This window comes from Hippoglossus hippoglossus, chromosome 5, assembly GCF_009819705.1.
Source record: "Hippoglossus hippoglossus isolate fHipHip1 chromosome 5, fHipHip1.pri, whole genome shotgun sequence".
Classification (NCBI taxonomy): Eukaryota; Metazoa; Chordata; class Actinopteri; order Pleuronectiformes; family Pleuronectidae; genus Hippoglossus; species Hippoglossus hippoglossus.
The window spans coordinates 30,120,269-30,137,847 of record NC_047155.1 but is presented as its reverse complement, the minus strand read 5'-3'; the positions used below and the strand labels follow the sequence as shown (position 1 = coordinate 30,137,847).

General features: G+C 40.6%; 1 protein-coding gene across 2 annotated transcripts in view; it reads right to left on the bottom strand.

Annotated features, from left to right (window-relative positions):
- cntn2 (contactin 2) overlaps positions 1-15,042 on the bottom strand; it is a 44,072-nt gene extending 29,030 nt beyond the window's left edge. Inside the window, exons 1-2 of one of the 2 annotated variants that reach the window (XM_034586819.1) lie at positions 14,764-15,042; positions 5,391-5,542 (exon numbers count right to left, since the gene is read on the bottom strand). In XM_034586819.1, the coding sequence (XP_034442710.1) occupies positions 5,391-5,448 (58 nt within the window). In that variant the 5' untranslated portion in view covers positions 5,449-5,542; positions 14,764-15,042. The remainder of the gene's footprint in view (positions 1-5,390; positions 5,543-14,763) is intronic. The other variant, XM_034586820.1, reaches the window with a different exon arrangement.
- Positions 15,043-17,579: the final 2,537 nt, after the last annotated feature.

Here is a 17,579-nt window from a genome sequence, read left to right as displayed (position 1 = left end):
TCCTATAGAAACTGTGTCTGCCCCCAGACCACCTAAATTAATTTAATCAAAAGTAAGTAACAGGAGTAATACATTCAAACCTAACAACCTGGCTGCAAAATGGTGAATATTTAGGTTTAATTGAAGCGACGCCCCCCACCCATATTAATACTCCTATTCCTAGAAGCACAGGCAGAGGTGGAGGGGTTGCAGCAATCTTTAAATCTGACCTATCTATCAACTCTCGACCTAAAGGTAGTTATAACTAGTTTGAAAATCTCATAATCAGCCTCATACATCCAAGCCTGAAATCACATAAACCAGTTCATCTAGTTATCATATATCATCTGCCTGCGCCTTACTCTGAACGTTTTTTCTGAATTTCTATGTGAGCTAGTTCTTAGGATAGATAAAGTAATAACAGTAGGTGATTTCAACACTGATGTAGATGTTGCCAATAACAGCCTTAGTTCAGCATTTAATTCATTAATAGACTCTCTGGCTCTTCACAGAGTCATCACCAATTGATAAAAATGTATACATTGGAGATGGTTCTGGATGCATATTTTATATGGTTTCTTAAATTGTGAAACTTCTTAATTTTTTTTGGAGTTACTTTATGGTGAGAAATAGCATAAAGATAAGGCTGAAACTAGGGAAGCATGATATATATCGGTATGATATATTATCGGCCCAATAATGGGAATTGTATATTATTATTTATTTATCGGAATCAGAAATTATAGCCGATAAAATGTCCGATAAACACAGCGCGCCGGGTCACGCTCATGATGTCATTCATAAAGCCATAAATGAGACAAATTGTGATTTGTGAATATGGGCTATACGAATAATATTTGATTGATTCATCCCTGCCTGTCCATACCAGCGTAATGTGTTTATGTCGTAACGGAAACCTGCGTTGCCATTGTGAAAGTTTTTTACACTTTCTGAGAGGATTGCAATTTGCAAAAAATGTGCAAAGGTTCCGAGACGGGGTAAAAATGTAACACTACCAATCTCATAAGTCACCTTAGAGTCCTTCATCGCTACAACGATGTTTGCCAAGAATACGAGGCGCTTGCAGCCAGCGTTAGTGAGGGGGAAAAAAGGCCAAGGCGGTTGTCAATGCAGCAGTCCCGCAAGGGGACGCGGAATCAGAGCCGTGATCACCACCAGTTTTAGCTCGGTGTGGCAGGCAGGAGCAGGAGCTGGCCCCGACCGGACCAGCAGACGCTCCATCAGCGCCGTCTTCCTCTCTGCCTGCCTCTGGAGAGCCTCCAGCCACCGTCTGCTCTCCGCTGCCTGTTCCCAGTACGCAGATGCGAAGTCCTCCGCCAACCGTACCAGTGACATCTCTGCTTGCTGGCCCACGTCCACACACAGCCAGAGACAGTACTGGTGCTTTTCAGCATCTTTATTAAATCAACCACGTGAAAATATAAACTTACAAACTCTTACACTTAAAGCTGCTGGCGACTAGCTTTGCATTTCAGTATTTTATCTGAATTACTATTGTAATACATTGAAATGTCTTATTTGAGATGTCAAAATATTAAATTAAAATTCTTTTGAAGGAGAAATCTTCCTCCTCCACCTAAAGTTGTGTGAAGTTTTCTCATGTACTTCACCAAAAACTAAACGTACACTGGAATATTAATTCATCGATATTTGCTTACGACAGGTCCGCAAGTCCTCTCCAGCTCAGTGGTTGTCTGACTCGGTGCGCGCCGACAGAGCCACTATGCGAGCATCAGAAAGGAAATGGCGAAAATCTAAACACCCTGTCGACCTGATCACCTATCAATCTCTTCTCTCCTCTTTCTCTGCCACTATTTCTGATGCCAAAAGCTCTTTTTACCAAGCTACAATTCAATCCCCATTTTCGAACCCCAAAAAACTCTTCTCCACCTTTTCCTTGACCCCCCCAGTTCCCCTCCTCCTTCCACCCTTCTACCAAGCCACTTTGTCAACTACTTTACAAAAAAGATAGATTGGGTCCAGTCTACATCCAGGACATGGTCAAACCTTACACCCCAGCCCGTCCACTCCGCATTTGCATCTGCCAATCGGCTTGTTGCTCCCTCACTGCGAGCTAAACACTCAACAAAATCACGACTGTTTGCTGTCTTGGCTCCTAAATGGTGGAACGTGCTCCCCAATGACATCAGGACAGCAGAAAGTCTACACATCTTCTGCCACAATCTAAAAACTCATCTCTTCCGACTATACCTTGAATAAAAAAATCTAGTAGCACTTATATGGCACTAACCTATAGCACTTTGTAGTTTGGCTTTCTTGAAGAAAATTGTACTTTCTTGATTCTTGTTGTTCTGGGTTTGTACCCTCATGGTTGAATGCACTTATTGTAAGTCGCTTTGGATAAAAGCGTCAGCTAAATGAAATGTAATGTAATGCTTACTATATTTAGCAATTTTACCCTCAGGTGTGCATAAACTGCAGGCCATGAACTTCTTTTTAAGAAAAGTTAAATTATTATCGTATCGGCCATGTGAAGCATGTAATTATCGGTATCGGCCGGAAAAATCCATATCTTGCATCCCTAGCTGAAACTATTCTTTATTTTTATTATCAATAAATCCGTTAATTACTTACATAATTAATTGATCTATGAAACATCAGACATGTGCCAATCATAATTTTACAGATCCTACGTTGATGTCTCATATTATGATGTTCTGTCTGACCAACAGTCCAGAACCCACAATAAAAAATGCACTATTTTATAAATAACCATCCGAAAATGTAGCAAATTCTTATATTATCCTTTTTTGCAATTATCATGTTGCTTAATTTCTGTTTGTTGACTAGTTGTTGCAGCTCTAAGTGAAATATAAAACCACATCTCTCAATTGCTATCGGTTATTGGCAGACAAAAATTTTTGGTGGACCAGATAGGAGAGCATTACAGCTGTCCAGCCTGCTCGATATAAAAGCGTGCATCAGATAAGCTAATGCGAAGGGACTAATGTTAGACACTGCACCAACAGTTGCTAGGCAATTTTACAGTCAACACTAATATTTAAATGTCTGTGAGTTGTAAAATGTCAGTCAGCGTTTTAACTTTGTGAATTAAACATTATGCCTAAATAACTTTTACCATGATCAACAAGTTTGTAGAGTTAATTTACTACTTTAATGAAGAGATTGTAAAAATTTGTGTCCAACAATATTTTTCACCTACTCAATGGTTATAATCACCATTTTGTTCGCTGAAAATTGATTTTTGTAGGGGAGTGAAATTTGTATTTGGCTTCTACAAATATACAAATTTGAGCATATTGTCTGTATTTTCAGTTGTAATATATAAACTACTGTTTAAAGACCACTTCAATTATTAGTAATTATTTACGATTAAGTTATTAGTATTAATTGTAAATTAGGGCTGAGGCGACGCGTCGACACAATCTACATAATCGACATCATTGATTGTGTAAATATGTTGATTTGCGTAACGTGGTCTGTTCATATGTGAAGTGTAGTTAAGAAAAAAGAAGAAAAGGGGAAACTCAAACTACATCCTTTTTTTCTTCTTAAATTAAGCAATTTATTTTAAGATGCCTTTTTCAAAAGCTCTTAATTTTGTTTTTAAATGCAAACCTTATTTTACTTGAAACGAGAAAAGAACATTTATTTTATTATTATTTCATTATTAGAGTAAATGTGAAAATTTATAATAAACATTGTGAAAATACTATTGAATTGTAAATGACAGACACTTAATTAATTTTACAGTCACTTTTTGACTTCATACAGACATTGATACTAGGCTACTTCAAAATATATGGCTATGAATCATAACGCATGTTAGACATTATAATGTTTCCCACCTTTGCTTGAGGAAATCCTCTCTAACTGGACTTCTTTCAATTTTAGTTGATTACCCCTGAGCTAAAGTGTGGCAGTTTTTAGTCAGAGACCGGTTTTCATTTATTTTGTTGTTGGACAGCTTAATGTAGATTGATATATTTCTTTTACATGAATGCACTAATTTTATTTTGGCGAGATTTTGTGTTAAAGGCAGATTAGCAGTTCAGACTGGGCTATTTTTTGGGGGGGGAATAATGCCTTGCAGTGCATACTTAGTGTTTTGTCATATTGTTTGTATTTAAGAGAAGATGATTAAATAAGTGTAAATGACACAACTTTTAAATTTTTATTTTTGATAAATTCATTATTATATTAATCGAGTAATACAAAATAATCGTTAGATTAATCAATAAAAGAATAATAGTTGCAGCCCTACTGTAAATTCTATTTGTATTAAAAAGATTAAGAAACTTTTTTTTTGTCCGACATTATAATGAACATAATATTGAGCTGGCAATCAACATAGACATTCCTTTTTTATGATCTTTGATCTTAAATTTTAAAAATTTTTTTTAATAAATAACTGAATTGAATAACTGGCAGGTTAAATTATTTGTAGCTGTTGTTCCTTTAGATTATTTTAATGAGTGAAAGAAGACTTGAGTATGTTGTTGCAGGAACCATTGAAATGGGTGATTTTGATTAGGAGATAGAGCGGGATGTCTACTAACCAGAAGGTTGTCAGTTCGATCCTTGCCTCCCCTATTCCGTGTGCCAAAGTGTAAGATACTGAACCCCAAAGTGCCCCTGACGGCTGTGAATAATGTATGAAAGTGCTGCACAAATATGCACACTATGAATGTGTGTGGGAATGGATGAATCGGTGCAAAACAGTACTGTAAAGTGCTTTGAGAGGCCATCAAGACTAGAAAATAGAGACCATATACCATTTGAGTCCAACACCCACAATCACCCTGAACAACAGTGATAGAAAGCCTATGAGTGATGGCGCTTAAGTGGATGTCCAGATAGACGGACAATGACAATGCTTCTTTTTTATGTAATGAATTTTTAGCACAAAAAAAAAGGTATATCAATAAATAGCCAATTTTATAATCTGATCTGAATGTGCATCTTAAACTAAAAGCATGTTATTAAAGGTACTGTGTTGACAGTATGCAAACGCTTTGAGCTGTAACGTGGAGAGATAGACACAAATAATACGATCTGCAATCTGCAAACCTGTGCCTCACTCACTAACTTCACAGCACAACAATGCAGGAGCAGAGAGTAGTCTGCTACCCAAACACCAAATTCTAGTAGTAGTATAGAAGCAGACTAGCAAAATGCTAAGTTTGAATTCAAAGTCTGAGGCTCTTTGTTGTGTTGGGCATTGGCTGTTTTCTGGCTGGTAGTGTTACCATCAGCCAATGACATTGGCTGGCCAAATAAAGAATCTTTGGAAAATACAGAGACTGGGCGCAGTAATCTTGGTTCTAACACTAATTCTTACAACCAGCACTGATTCTGAAATCAATAATACCCACACAGACATTCATGTGTATTCAAGTGGAACTTACCAGCAGCTTCCTTTAGAACCACTGAGCTGAGGACCAGCAGACACATCAAATGCTCCATTTTCCTGGACCCAGCTGGATTACAACAGGATCACAATCAGATCAGGAGCAGATGGCTTCAGATGGTTTCCCCTTATCTCACAGGAAGAACAGGCCTTTTCAGACAAGAGAACAAGAGAGCATTCATTAGAAACTCATTGAAGTCTAATTCATTAAGTTTAATCAAAGTAATTAAAGTTGACTCACAATTAAGATTCAATCTACATAGCATACTGGTATCTGTACTCTCCATCTTTTAAAAAGTGCATCAAACAAACTCTGGTCCTAACAAAAGACCACCTTAATAACGTAATCATTTAATAACATATTTCTGTGAATAATGATGAACATATATATGCTCCAAAATATTTTTTCCCTTCAAACTTGTAATTTGTATTCCTCATCCCTTAATCATGCATTTATCAAATGGTATCGATTACATGATGTATTGCTCCATTTACTTTATGCACAATCTTTGGTAGAGTACAAACACACACACACACACACACACACACACACACACACACACACACACACACACACACACACACACACACACACTTCAAATGTATTCACAACATTGAACTCAAAATTTATTTTGTGAAAGGACATTTGTGGGCACATATGGGGCAGTTGTGGCTCAGGAGATAGAGCGGGGCCTCCAATTACCAGAAGGTTGGCAATTTAATCCCCATCTCCCCCAATCCACTCGCCGAAGTGTCCTGTGGAAAGATACTGAACCCCAAATTGCCCTTGATGGCAGTGCAAGCAGTGTAACCGGTCGAGGCAGATGGCCGCCCACATTGAGTCTGGTTCTTCTAGAGCAGGGATTCCCAAAGTGTGGTGCCTCTAGGGGGCGCGCGAGAGGAAAAATGTAATGGTGGTCTAATGGTGTAATAATTACAAAATTACAATGTAATTTTTTTAAGTGGGATTTTTCACAAAATAAAAACTGTCAGGTGGGACATCTAAAGTTATCAGTCATGAAAGAGGAGAGGGACAGAGAGAGAGTGAGAAACGGAGAGGTGCGTTTGGGAGAGACCGGGAGAAGAAGTCGAGAGGGAGTCAGAGAAAGATGAGACGGAGGAGACCGAAAAGGAGGAACGGATAGCACAGAGAAATCAGGAGCACATAGGCCCATCGCAGAGGCAAGGAGAAAAAAGAGGCAATGAGAGTGAGCATCAGACTGGAAGAAAAACAAGGAAATATGATGAAAATTATCTGGTTCTGGGCTTCACTTGGATTGGCAATGCAAATTGCCCAAAGCCACAGTGTGTGGTGTGCAGTGAGGTTCTGGCTAACAGCTGTCTGAAGCCCTCTTATTTACGTCGCCACCTGAACACCAAGCATGCCAGTGTAAGTCAAAAGCCCCTTACATTTTTTATATCAAAATTGGAGGAGTTGCAAAACAGCCAAAAACAACTGCAGTCTCATTCAACTGCACTACGGGGTTCATATCTTGTCAGTTACAGAATAGCAAGTAGGGGCTACCTCACACAATCGCCGAAGACGTGTGCTTGCCAGCTGCCAAAGAGATGGTCGAATGTACGATTGGAGAGAGAGAAGCAAAAAAGTTGGACATGATCCCGGTGTCCAACAACACTGTGTCACGCCATCGATGCTTTGTCCGAAGACATCCTGGCTACATTTGTCGGTCGCGTGAAGAAGAGTGAGTTTTACTCTCCTCCTATCTTAACCACAATAACCTTCTTGATCCTCACCAGTCTGGTTTCAAGGCAGGCCACTCAACTGAGACTGCCCTCCTTGCTGTCTCTGAGCAACTTCACACTGCTAGAGCTGCCTCTCTCTCCTCTGTCCTTATCCTTCTAGACCTCTCTGCTGTATTTGACACAGTGAACCACCAGATCCTTATTTCCTCCCTTCAGGACCTGGGTGTCTCAGGCTCTGCTCTCTCCCTGCTCTCATCCTACCTCAATGACCGCACTTATCGGGTAACTTGGAGAGGATCTGTGTCTGAACCTTGTCCTCTCACTACTGGGGTCCCTCAAGGTTCCGTCCTGGGTCCCCTCCTCTTCTCTCTGTACACCAACTCTCTCGGCTCTGTCATTCACTCACATGGCTTTTCCTACCATAGCTATGCTGATGACACCCAACTAATCCTCTCTTTTCCCCAATCTGAAACACAGGTAGCAGCACGAATCTCTGCCTGTCTGACTGACATCTCTCAGTGGATGTCTGCACACCACCTGAAAATTAACCTTGACAAGACTGAACTACTTTTCCTTCCAGGGAAAGACTCTCCCACCCATGACCTGACTATTAACTTTGACAACTCCGTGTTAACCCCCACCCAGACTGCTAGGAACCTGGGTGTGACACTCGACAGTCAACTCTCCCTTACTGCCAACATTACTGCAACAACACGTTCCTGTAGATTCATGCTGTACAACATCAGGAGAATACGCCCCCTTCTCACTCAGAAGGCGGTGCAGGTTCTGGTCCAGGCCCTGGTCATCTCACGCCTAGACTATTGTAACTCCCTCCTGGCAGGTCTAACTGCTAGTGCCATCCGACCTCTGCAGCTCATTCAGAATGCAGCAGCTCGACTGGTTTTTAACCTACCTAAATTCACTCACACTACTCCGCTCCTCCGCTCCCTTCACTGGTTACCGGTGGCTGCCCGCATCCGTTTAAAAACATTAGTACTTGCGTACCGTGCTGCGAACGGATCGGGTCCAGTCTACATCCAGGACATGGTCAAACGTTACACCCCAGCCCGTTCACTCCGCTCTGCTTCGGCCAATCGGCTTGTTGCTGCCTCACTGCGAGCTAAACACTCATCAAAATCACGACTGTTTGCTGTCCTGGCTCCTAAATGGTGGAATGAGCTCCCCATGGACATCCGGACATCAGAAAGTTTACACATCTTCCGCCGCAAACTAAAAACACACCTCTTCCGACTATACCTTGAATAACATTTTTAAACTAACAATTTAGTAGCACTTAAATGGCATTTACTTATAGCACTTTGTAGTTTTGCTTTTTTTAAGAAATTGTACTTTCTTGATTCTTGTTGTTCTGGGTTTGTACCCTCATGGTTGAATGCACTTATTGTAAGTCGCTTTGGATAAAAGCGTCAGCTAAATGAAATGTAATGTAATAATGTAAAGTAGACAAGTCTACAGATGTGGCCAATCTGGCCAATCTTCTGGTGTACGTCCGTTACCTTTTCGAAGGCACGGTGCAGGAGGATATTTTGTTCAGTCGGCCCCTTGCTACCCGAACAACAGGACAAGATATATTCAATTTAATTGACATCTTTATGAGGACCAATGGGATCGACTGGACACGCTGCATGGGAATCTGCACTGATGGGGCAAAATCCATGACGGGGAAGCACACAGGGCTTATAGCTCACAACAGGAAATTCTGTCCATCCATTCTCTGGTTACATTGCAGTGTTCACAGGGAGGCCCTCGTAGCCAAAAACATGCCAGCTGATCTACTTTCAGTCTTCAATGATGCTGTGAAACTGGTGAACTTCATTAAAGCGCGCCCACTAAATTCAAGACTGTTCACACTGTTATGCAATGAGATGGGCAGCGAACACAAAGCATTGCTGCTGCACACTGAAGTGCTTTGGTTGTCCCGCGGCAAGATGTTGACAAGGATTTTTTAACTGTGGCACGAACTTCAGCAGTTTTTTGAGGACAACCCGTTTCATTTGGCCTCCAATCTGCATGATGAGGACTTTCTGCAGAAGCTCGCCTATCTGGCCGACATCTTTTCTGTTCTGAATGAACTGAATTTAAGTCTGCAGGGAGTCAGTGTTACTTTGTTCAACACACAAGACAAGATAGAAGCTATGATAAAGAAGCTACGGTTCTGGACAAGCTGTGTGAGTGGGAATACGCTCCTGTGTTTCCCCTACGCTTCACACGTTCTTGGAGGCAAACGACGTGATCATGGGTGAACATGGGAAAAGTCTCATAATTGAACACCTCAAACAACTTGCCGAGCAGCTACGGAAATATTTCCCACCTATGGACACATCTCAGACGTTGATTCAAAACCCATTTGAAGCTTCCCTCCCTGTCCCACAGCTGTCATTTCAGGAGCAGGAGCAGCTGATTGAGCTGTCATCTGATGGAGCACTGCAGTTGCAGTTCAAACGAAAGCCACTTGTGGATTTTTGGACCAAGGCAATGCCAGCTTACCCAGTCCTGGCAATTTTGATGCCCTTCGCCACAACTTATCTGTGTGAGGCTGGTTTCTCTGCTCTGACAGCAGTTAAGACTAAATATCGGCAAAGACTGGATGCTGTTGAGAAAGATTTGAGGCTTAAACTGTCTTCAATTGCACCAAACATCGGAGAGCTTTGTCCAAAGATGCAGGCCCATCCGTCGCATTAATATATGTAAGTATGTGGCCAAATGTTATTGTTATTATTGCTACTAGGTTACTGGGAATACTCACATCTCTCTCTCTCTCTTGCTGCAGGCTGAGCCACCTGCGCTGCACTTGAAAATCCTCAAATGGATCATCTTTTTTATCCATATCTGTTTCTGAGCCTATGCATGTGCCACTCTTTGTTCTTTACATGGTGGATTGTGTGTATCTTTATTGTAATTTGATTCAGATTAATGGTGTTCTAATTTCCGTAACCGCTGTTATGTATGGTTAATTGTAAATTAAATTTGATGCAATTTTTCTTTAATGCGGCTGAAAATATGACAGCATTTTTCCCCATGTTCTCTCATGATGGGCAAATCTGCCTCTGAGATCAGTAAACTGCTATGCGGATGACACCCAATTATACTTGTCAATAAAACCTGAACAATGTAATCAATTAACTAAACTCCAAGCATGTCTCAAGGACATAAAAACCTGGATGACCTGCAATTTTCTCTTATTAAACTCAGATAAAACAGAGGTTCTAATACTTGGCCCTAAACACCTTAGAGCAGGGGTATTCAACTAAAATTTAAAGAGGTCCAGTTAGAGAAAATTTCTTGAAGCAACGGTCCGGAAGATCATAATGTCTAACTATTTAGTGTGATATATATTTAAGTAGCCTAGTAGTTGTATCAACATCTGCATGTACTAAATACCTGACTGTCAAATCAAATGAATTCAGTACGATTCAAAAACGTTTTCACAATATTTATTGTCACGTAACATAGAGCTGAACATATATGTATGATTGCAGATATGTATAATGTTCTCTCATTGAGTAAATAAAAGTAGGGCTGCATTTCAAAATAAGAGAAAATAAATAAAATGTGAAAATTGTGCATGTTCAAATAAAGGGCTTAACTTCAGAAAAATAAAATAAAGGGAGCAAAAGCTTGAATTTCCCTTTTTCTGTTTCACATCTTGACTCAAAAGTCTCAACCAATTTTACAGATAATAAATCTCAACACATCTTAACAATTGAACAGTTTTAGAATCACTTTCTTCCCCTCTTATATCCCACTCCCCCACTTTGTTCGTCTGTTTCTCTCCCTTTCTCCGTCTCACTCCTCCGTTTCTCTCCCTTTCTCCGTCTCACTCCTCCGTTTCTCTCCCTTTCTCCGTCTCACTCCTCTGTTTCTCAACTTTCTCCGTCTCACTCCTCTGTATCTCTCCCTTTGTTTTCTCTACCTGTATCTCTATCTTTCTTTTTCTTTCTACCGTCTTTTCATGTGTAACTTGCCTCTAACTCTCTCATCTGTCTGCACTGTAGAGTCGCAATGTTTACCGCCTGGAATGCACAGACTTGATTGGCTGAGTAGTATCACGTGGGATGGCTTAACTCGCATGCAATTGGTCTGTGCGTTTCCTCATCCGCTAAACCACTACCGTAAAGACTACAAAAGCTGCGCCGGTTACAAATAGAAGCGCCCCGTCAGGTTTTAAATCATAACCTTCTGTTTTGGCTGTAGGTCCGGTTCCATACGGGACGGCTTCTGGGTCCGGACTCGGACCGCGGTCCGCCTGTTAGTGACCTCTGCCTTAGAGATACATTATCTAATGATATAGCTGCACTAGACGACATTGCCCTTGCTTCCAATGAAACAGTCAGGAACGTGGGAGTGATCTTCAATCCTGATTTGTCCTTTAATTCTCACTTAAAACAAATTTCTAGGACTGCCTTCTTCCACTTGCGTAATACCTAAAAAATCGGACATGTCCTTTCTCAAAAAGATGCAGAAAAACTAGTCCATGCCTTTGTTACATCCAGACTTGATTATTGTAATTCCTTATTATCAGGCTCCAGCAGTAAGTCGTTAAAGACTCTGCAGCTTGTCCAAAATGCTGCAGCACGTGTCCTGACAAGAACAAAGAAAAGAGAGCACATTTCTCCAGTATTAGCTTCACTACACTGGCTTCCGGTTAAATCTAGAATAGAATTGAAAATTATCCTCCTCACCTTCAAGGCCCTTAATAATATGGCACCATTATACCTCAAAGAGCTGTTAGTACCTTATCAACCCACTAGAGCACTGCGCTCCCAGAATTCAGGCTTACTTGTCGTCCCTAAAGTCACTAAAAGTAGAGTAGGAGCCAGCTATCAAGCTATCGAAACCTTCCTTTATGATAAAGCTTATAGTTAGAGCTGGTCCAGGCTTGTCTTGGACCTGCTCTTAGTTATGCTGCTGTAAGTCTAGAATGTCGGGGGACACATGACACATCAAGCTTCTCTTACCAGCTTCTCTTTCCACTTCTCCTTTTTTATCACATTAAAGACATAAATGTCTCATCAATATATGTTACTGACATGACTAGGGCTGGGGCATCATCGATTACGTAAATACGTTGACTCGCGGAACGTGCGTCGACACATCGTATGGAAAGTGGCTGCGCACAGTCAAAGCATGGACTTACCTGACGAGCAAGCTGAACTGAAAAAAAACGCTGACGATCATCTGGCATAAGACACCAATAGTCGGATCGCCGCCCGAACCTGACACAGAAGCCGCTCTACATGGACCCAGACGCTGTTATTGGATTTTGACGGATGGTGGATCCTGATGGCTGCAGTGGATCATGATCGTAAAAACACTAAATGAATGATGTGCAGGAGTCAGCACTCTGTTTAAACCAGCTGTTGTTAATTATTGTTGTGATTAGCCTATATGTATGTGTAGATTAATGACTGGCTTAATTTTTGTACAGACATTAATCATCTTTATATAAAGTATCTCATATATGGCCATCTCGTGCTGGTGATGTCATTTGGAGCCAGTCGTGACTGGGTAACAGAGCCACGGCATAGAGGTCCTCCTGTAATCATGATGTCTCAATCTGTTTTTATACCAACAGCAGCTTATTAAATTGAAATCAAACCAAACAAATCAGAACATGAAAGGACACGAAAGTTAAGGTTTGATTGGGAAAACATTTATTTGGTGTGTCCAATCTTCTACCATTAAGGGTTTGGGGTTTATGATCTATACTGCAGCCAGCCTCCAGTTATGGCTTCATTTAGGGGAGTTGTCAGGTAATGTATACACAGTATGTCCACCAGAGGTCAGTGATAAGTATATTTTTCCACCGTAACAGTCATATATCCATCCATCCATTATACCGCTTATCCTTCGAGGGAGGGGCTGGAGCTAATTCCAGTTGACATTAGGTGATGGGGGGGGACGGTACACCCTGACTAGGTTGCTAGTACATCACAGTGCCAGACAAGATTTCACTCTCAATTCACACCTATGGTCATTTTAGAGTCACCAATTAAACCAACCCTAATCTGCATGTCTTTGAACTGTGGGAGGAAGTCGGAGTACCTGGGGAAAGCCTCCGCAAACACTGAGCACATGCCATCTCCTCACAGCTGAGCCAGGATTCAAGTGGCAACCTTCTTGCTGTCTGATAACAGTGCTATCCACCGCAACACTGTGCTGCCCATTTCGTCACAAATACATTTTTATATTTTGATCAAAATCTTTCTGTCATGTGTTTGTTGTACAAAGCAAACATGATCTAATATTGTCTTATGTGATATTTTGATAATCAAAAATCTTTTGTAGTGGCCCCTCAAACCCCTGGTGCTCTGTGTAGAGTACACTCCACTATCCCTGGATGAGGTAATGTTTTTTTTCTCTTTAAAATCTCAAATATTATTTAAACAGTTGCCTCAGAATCAGCATTTTTATGTTAGCTCGTGAGCTACACCAGTATCAGCCACACTACTGTCGCAGACACAAATAAGCTCATGAGCATAATAGTTGAAACATTCAAGCTAAAAGTAAAAAATTAAAAACCCAAACTGTATGTAAAATTACTGAGATGTAAAAAACTCCAGATGAGTATTTTCGGATATAATGAATAATATGCACTATTACACTGTATCACCAGCATGCTATATATTAGGAGAGGATGTGACTGTAGAGGACTGTGATTTTCAGTACAACAGCGATTAGTGATCCAGTCATTTAACTCAGAACTACAGACTTATTTAAGATCCAGTTTAGTCTGAAGAGTTTCTATAAGTGGCATTAATTGTTAGATCACTTAGCACTCCATATGGTGGATGTAGTATCTGCAAACGTGATGCTTGTGATAGTGACAATTATCACTACAACACAGATTTATCTCTGTACAAAAAAGTATTCACAATCAATCCCCATGTTCTCAAGATCCATCATTGATGAAATTCATGTATGAAGGCATAAAATAGAAAACTATCATCTGTGCCTCTAATCAGCCATCGTCTCATTCTTAGCTTCTATTTTGGAATCAGCGGTAGTGAAATACATTTTTCAAGCATTTTTTCATATGGTCCTCCTGACCAGGACCTGTATGCACCCACACAAAGAGCATTTCAGAGAACATTGCTCAAACTAATTCAGAGCCCCAAATGAGCTTCAACATAAGAACGTCCCACCACACAGTTAAGAACAGGGCGCTTGGATTCGACTATCCCCAAACACAGAAGAACCCTTCCTTATTAAAAGAAATTGGATGGGATCGTATTTATGCAAACAACGCAGCAACTAATTAAATAAAATGTCAGTTCCTTCACATAAGTTTAGTGTGTTAATACAAATACAAGTAGATATTTTACTAATATGTCAGTTGTTTAAGATTATACCAGTTATGTGACGTTACTGCTGCAAAGTGGCTTCAAATTGCAAAATTTTGAATGAAGTTTGGGGTTACGTTCACCACCTCACACGTTTAGTAAAACTGACGGTGCCAATTGTGCTATTGCGTCAAAAATACAAATGGGCAGGATCTTCGTTGTTCTGTATTAGCTAGCTGAGCCTAAAGTATAGCTTTCAACAATAGCCTGAAAACCCACATCTGCGGCTGTTTTTTGCCCCAACTATGATAAGAGAGGGGGATGGATGGACAAAGGAAAGGTTAGAGGTAGAGGTTTGTTTACCTTACTGAGATGCAGCAGTGGCGATGCGGAGTCGCGGGTGTTGAGCAGTAGGCGACGTGATGCTGCTCGGTGGATCAGATGATAGAGGCTGCTCTCACACTTTGATACTATCCTGTTCTCCTCTCCTCCGGAATCCTATGCCCTGTACTCTCTTTCCCTCTCTACGCGTCTACATGTTAGACAAGGCGCATGCAAGGGTAAGTCAGTCAGTCAGTCACTCTGTCTGTCTGTCTGTCTCTGTCTCTGTCTCTCTGTCTCTCTCTCTCTCTCTCTCTCTCTCTCTCTCTCTCTCTCTCTCTCTCTCTCTCTCTCTCTCTCTCTCTCTCTCTCTCTCTCTCTCTCTCTCTCTCTCTCTCTCTCTCTTCCGGTCTCTGTATTTCAAAATAAATGTGTCCCAAGTTCCGCCTGAGCAAAGCAAACTTGAGGCAGCGTGTCGGTAGTCAGATGAAGCGGCTGCAGTTTCCTTTTGTTGTAGGCGCTCTGAAGGCAGGTGTTTCCTCCTCCTCCTCCTCCTTCTCCTCCTCCTCCTTCTCCTCCTCCTCCTGCTCCATGGTGACCTAAGGCCGCTCTAATTAAACGCCAGCTTGGGATGCTATTACACCACTCGTCCGTAATTATACTAGGATTTAATTTCATTTCATTTAAAGTTTTAATTTAAAGTATGCCTTAAGCATTTTAGCATGTTTTACTTAAGAATGTCAGCTGTTATGTACATTTGGTTGCCTCTCCTTGTTATATATAATAATTTGTTTAAAACTAATTGAGTGTACTGATGTAGTAATGATGCAATGTATTTGGTTTTTAGAATGAGGCTGCTTTATATGAGAACAAGAGAATTGCTTAAATAAAGCTGATTGGTGACCTCACTCAGACATAGCGTCATGCCTGTCTGTGTTTTAGTCCATCCACCTCACCCAACCACCACTGCACTGTCTGCTCTCTGTGCACCCTGTCATCCTATTCATTTTCATTTGGCTCTGCATGCACACAAATCATCCACCAACTGTCACTATCATCTTCTCCAGGCTGGTTTGGGAGTGTGTGTGTGTGTGTGTGTGTGTGTGTGTGTGTGTGTGTGTGTGTGTGTGTGTGTGTGTGTGTGTGTGTGTGTGTGTGTGTGTGTGTGTGTGTGTGTGTGTGTGTGCTGATGGTGTCAGATTTATCAAATGAGGTTTACAAATAGCGATGTGCAGCAAGAGTAAGTTAATTCAGTATGTCGTCTAATGAAAACCCACAGTGACAAATATATCTATATTATGACACTGAAACAATGGTATACAGTGTACTTTGCCTTATAGGTCTTACAGACTTTACCAAGGACTGTAGCCTAGTAACTTGAACCATTCTTTCTTCTAATACAATTTAAAAAAGAATTCACTAAAACATGGGTTAAAGCAAGAAATTATTTGTGACATGAAAAACTTTCCATGAGGAAATATGTGCAATGTATTGAATGAAGTTTAATTTAAAAAAGGCCAGTAATGGAAAATGTGTTGCTCTGTTTCGTCGGAGATATTATCCACATTATCATCAACGATGGTTGTCTGTTTCGTCTTGAAATGTCTTTTATGTTTTATGCCGTGTTACATAAATCTGTCTTGATGTTGGAAAGGTGGAGCTCGATGATGCAAAATACAAAAATGACTTATAATTCACCTCAAATGCAATAAAACTAAAGTAACAAGCCTTTTAAGTTATATATAAATATATTTGTGTTAAATGTAGGGAGTAAAAGTTCACAGACTAACTGAACAGCTGTCAGGGAGTATTTGGGGCTCTGTGACTTGGCCACTTAGTCATGTTGACTGGAGTAGCCAGGGATCAAACCACAACATCTGTTATCTCTCTTCTAGAGGTTACATTGCAGTAAGGTAAAATCGGACTATTTCTATATAGGGAAAGATAGGTAATTGTTAAATACCTTTTTTCAAAGTTGCTTTTTGGGCATTTCATCTTTATTGAAAGGACAGTTCAAGCATGAAATGAAGAGAGAAGTGGGGAAGACACAGGACTCAGAACCAAACCTGTAAGCGCTGCAGGAAGATTCAAGTTGGCTTCTGTATGAGATGCACCTGCGCTACCAACGCTATTGACCCCTTGGCACAACTAATAACATCTAACATTCATTCAGATTTTCCATAAACCAACAACAAAATCAGGACGAATAGACTGGAGTCCGGTCATTAGGTTAGTTTTACATCTATCCTTAGGGTTTCTAGATATGTCTGCCTTTTTAAACCCTTCAATGAAAAAAATTGACTTTCATAGTTTCTTGTTATCTGTTAACTGTTCTCACATGAACTATCACCATCATTACCTTGTACTGATTAGACAAATCCACAATTGTTTATGATTTACAGTATAATAAACTCTCAAGAGGTGAATGACAGACTGGCCAGAATGACCCCTAAGGCTGCGTCCATCTGTTGCTCAGGGCAACAGAATCAATACTGCTGATAATAATGGCGGCTAAAAGCCTACTGAGAAACATGAGACTATTTTAGCCCAGTCCTTGAAGACAGATTTGCCAAACCCAAAGAGGTTTCATTGTGGAATATCCATGTTGGCTGAGATTTTGCTCCAGAAGGCTATGTGCCAGTCATGTAAAAATAATTTTTACATTTGAAGCGTTTATGTGATTGTGAAGGCGTAAACCTCTCACCAAATGCACTCTCTATCCCCGATGCTCACAAATGCAGCATAACCGATATGTTTGTCGCGTCTACACATAATTGCGTGCATTCATGAGCACACTCATGCATGCGTGCACAAGATACAAGCTAAATTTGGACAAGATTTGCTCCGTTAATTCAGCA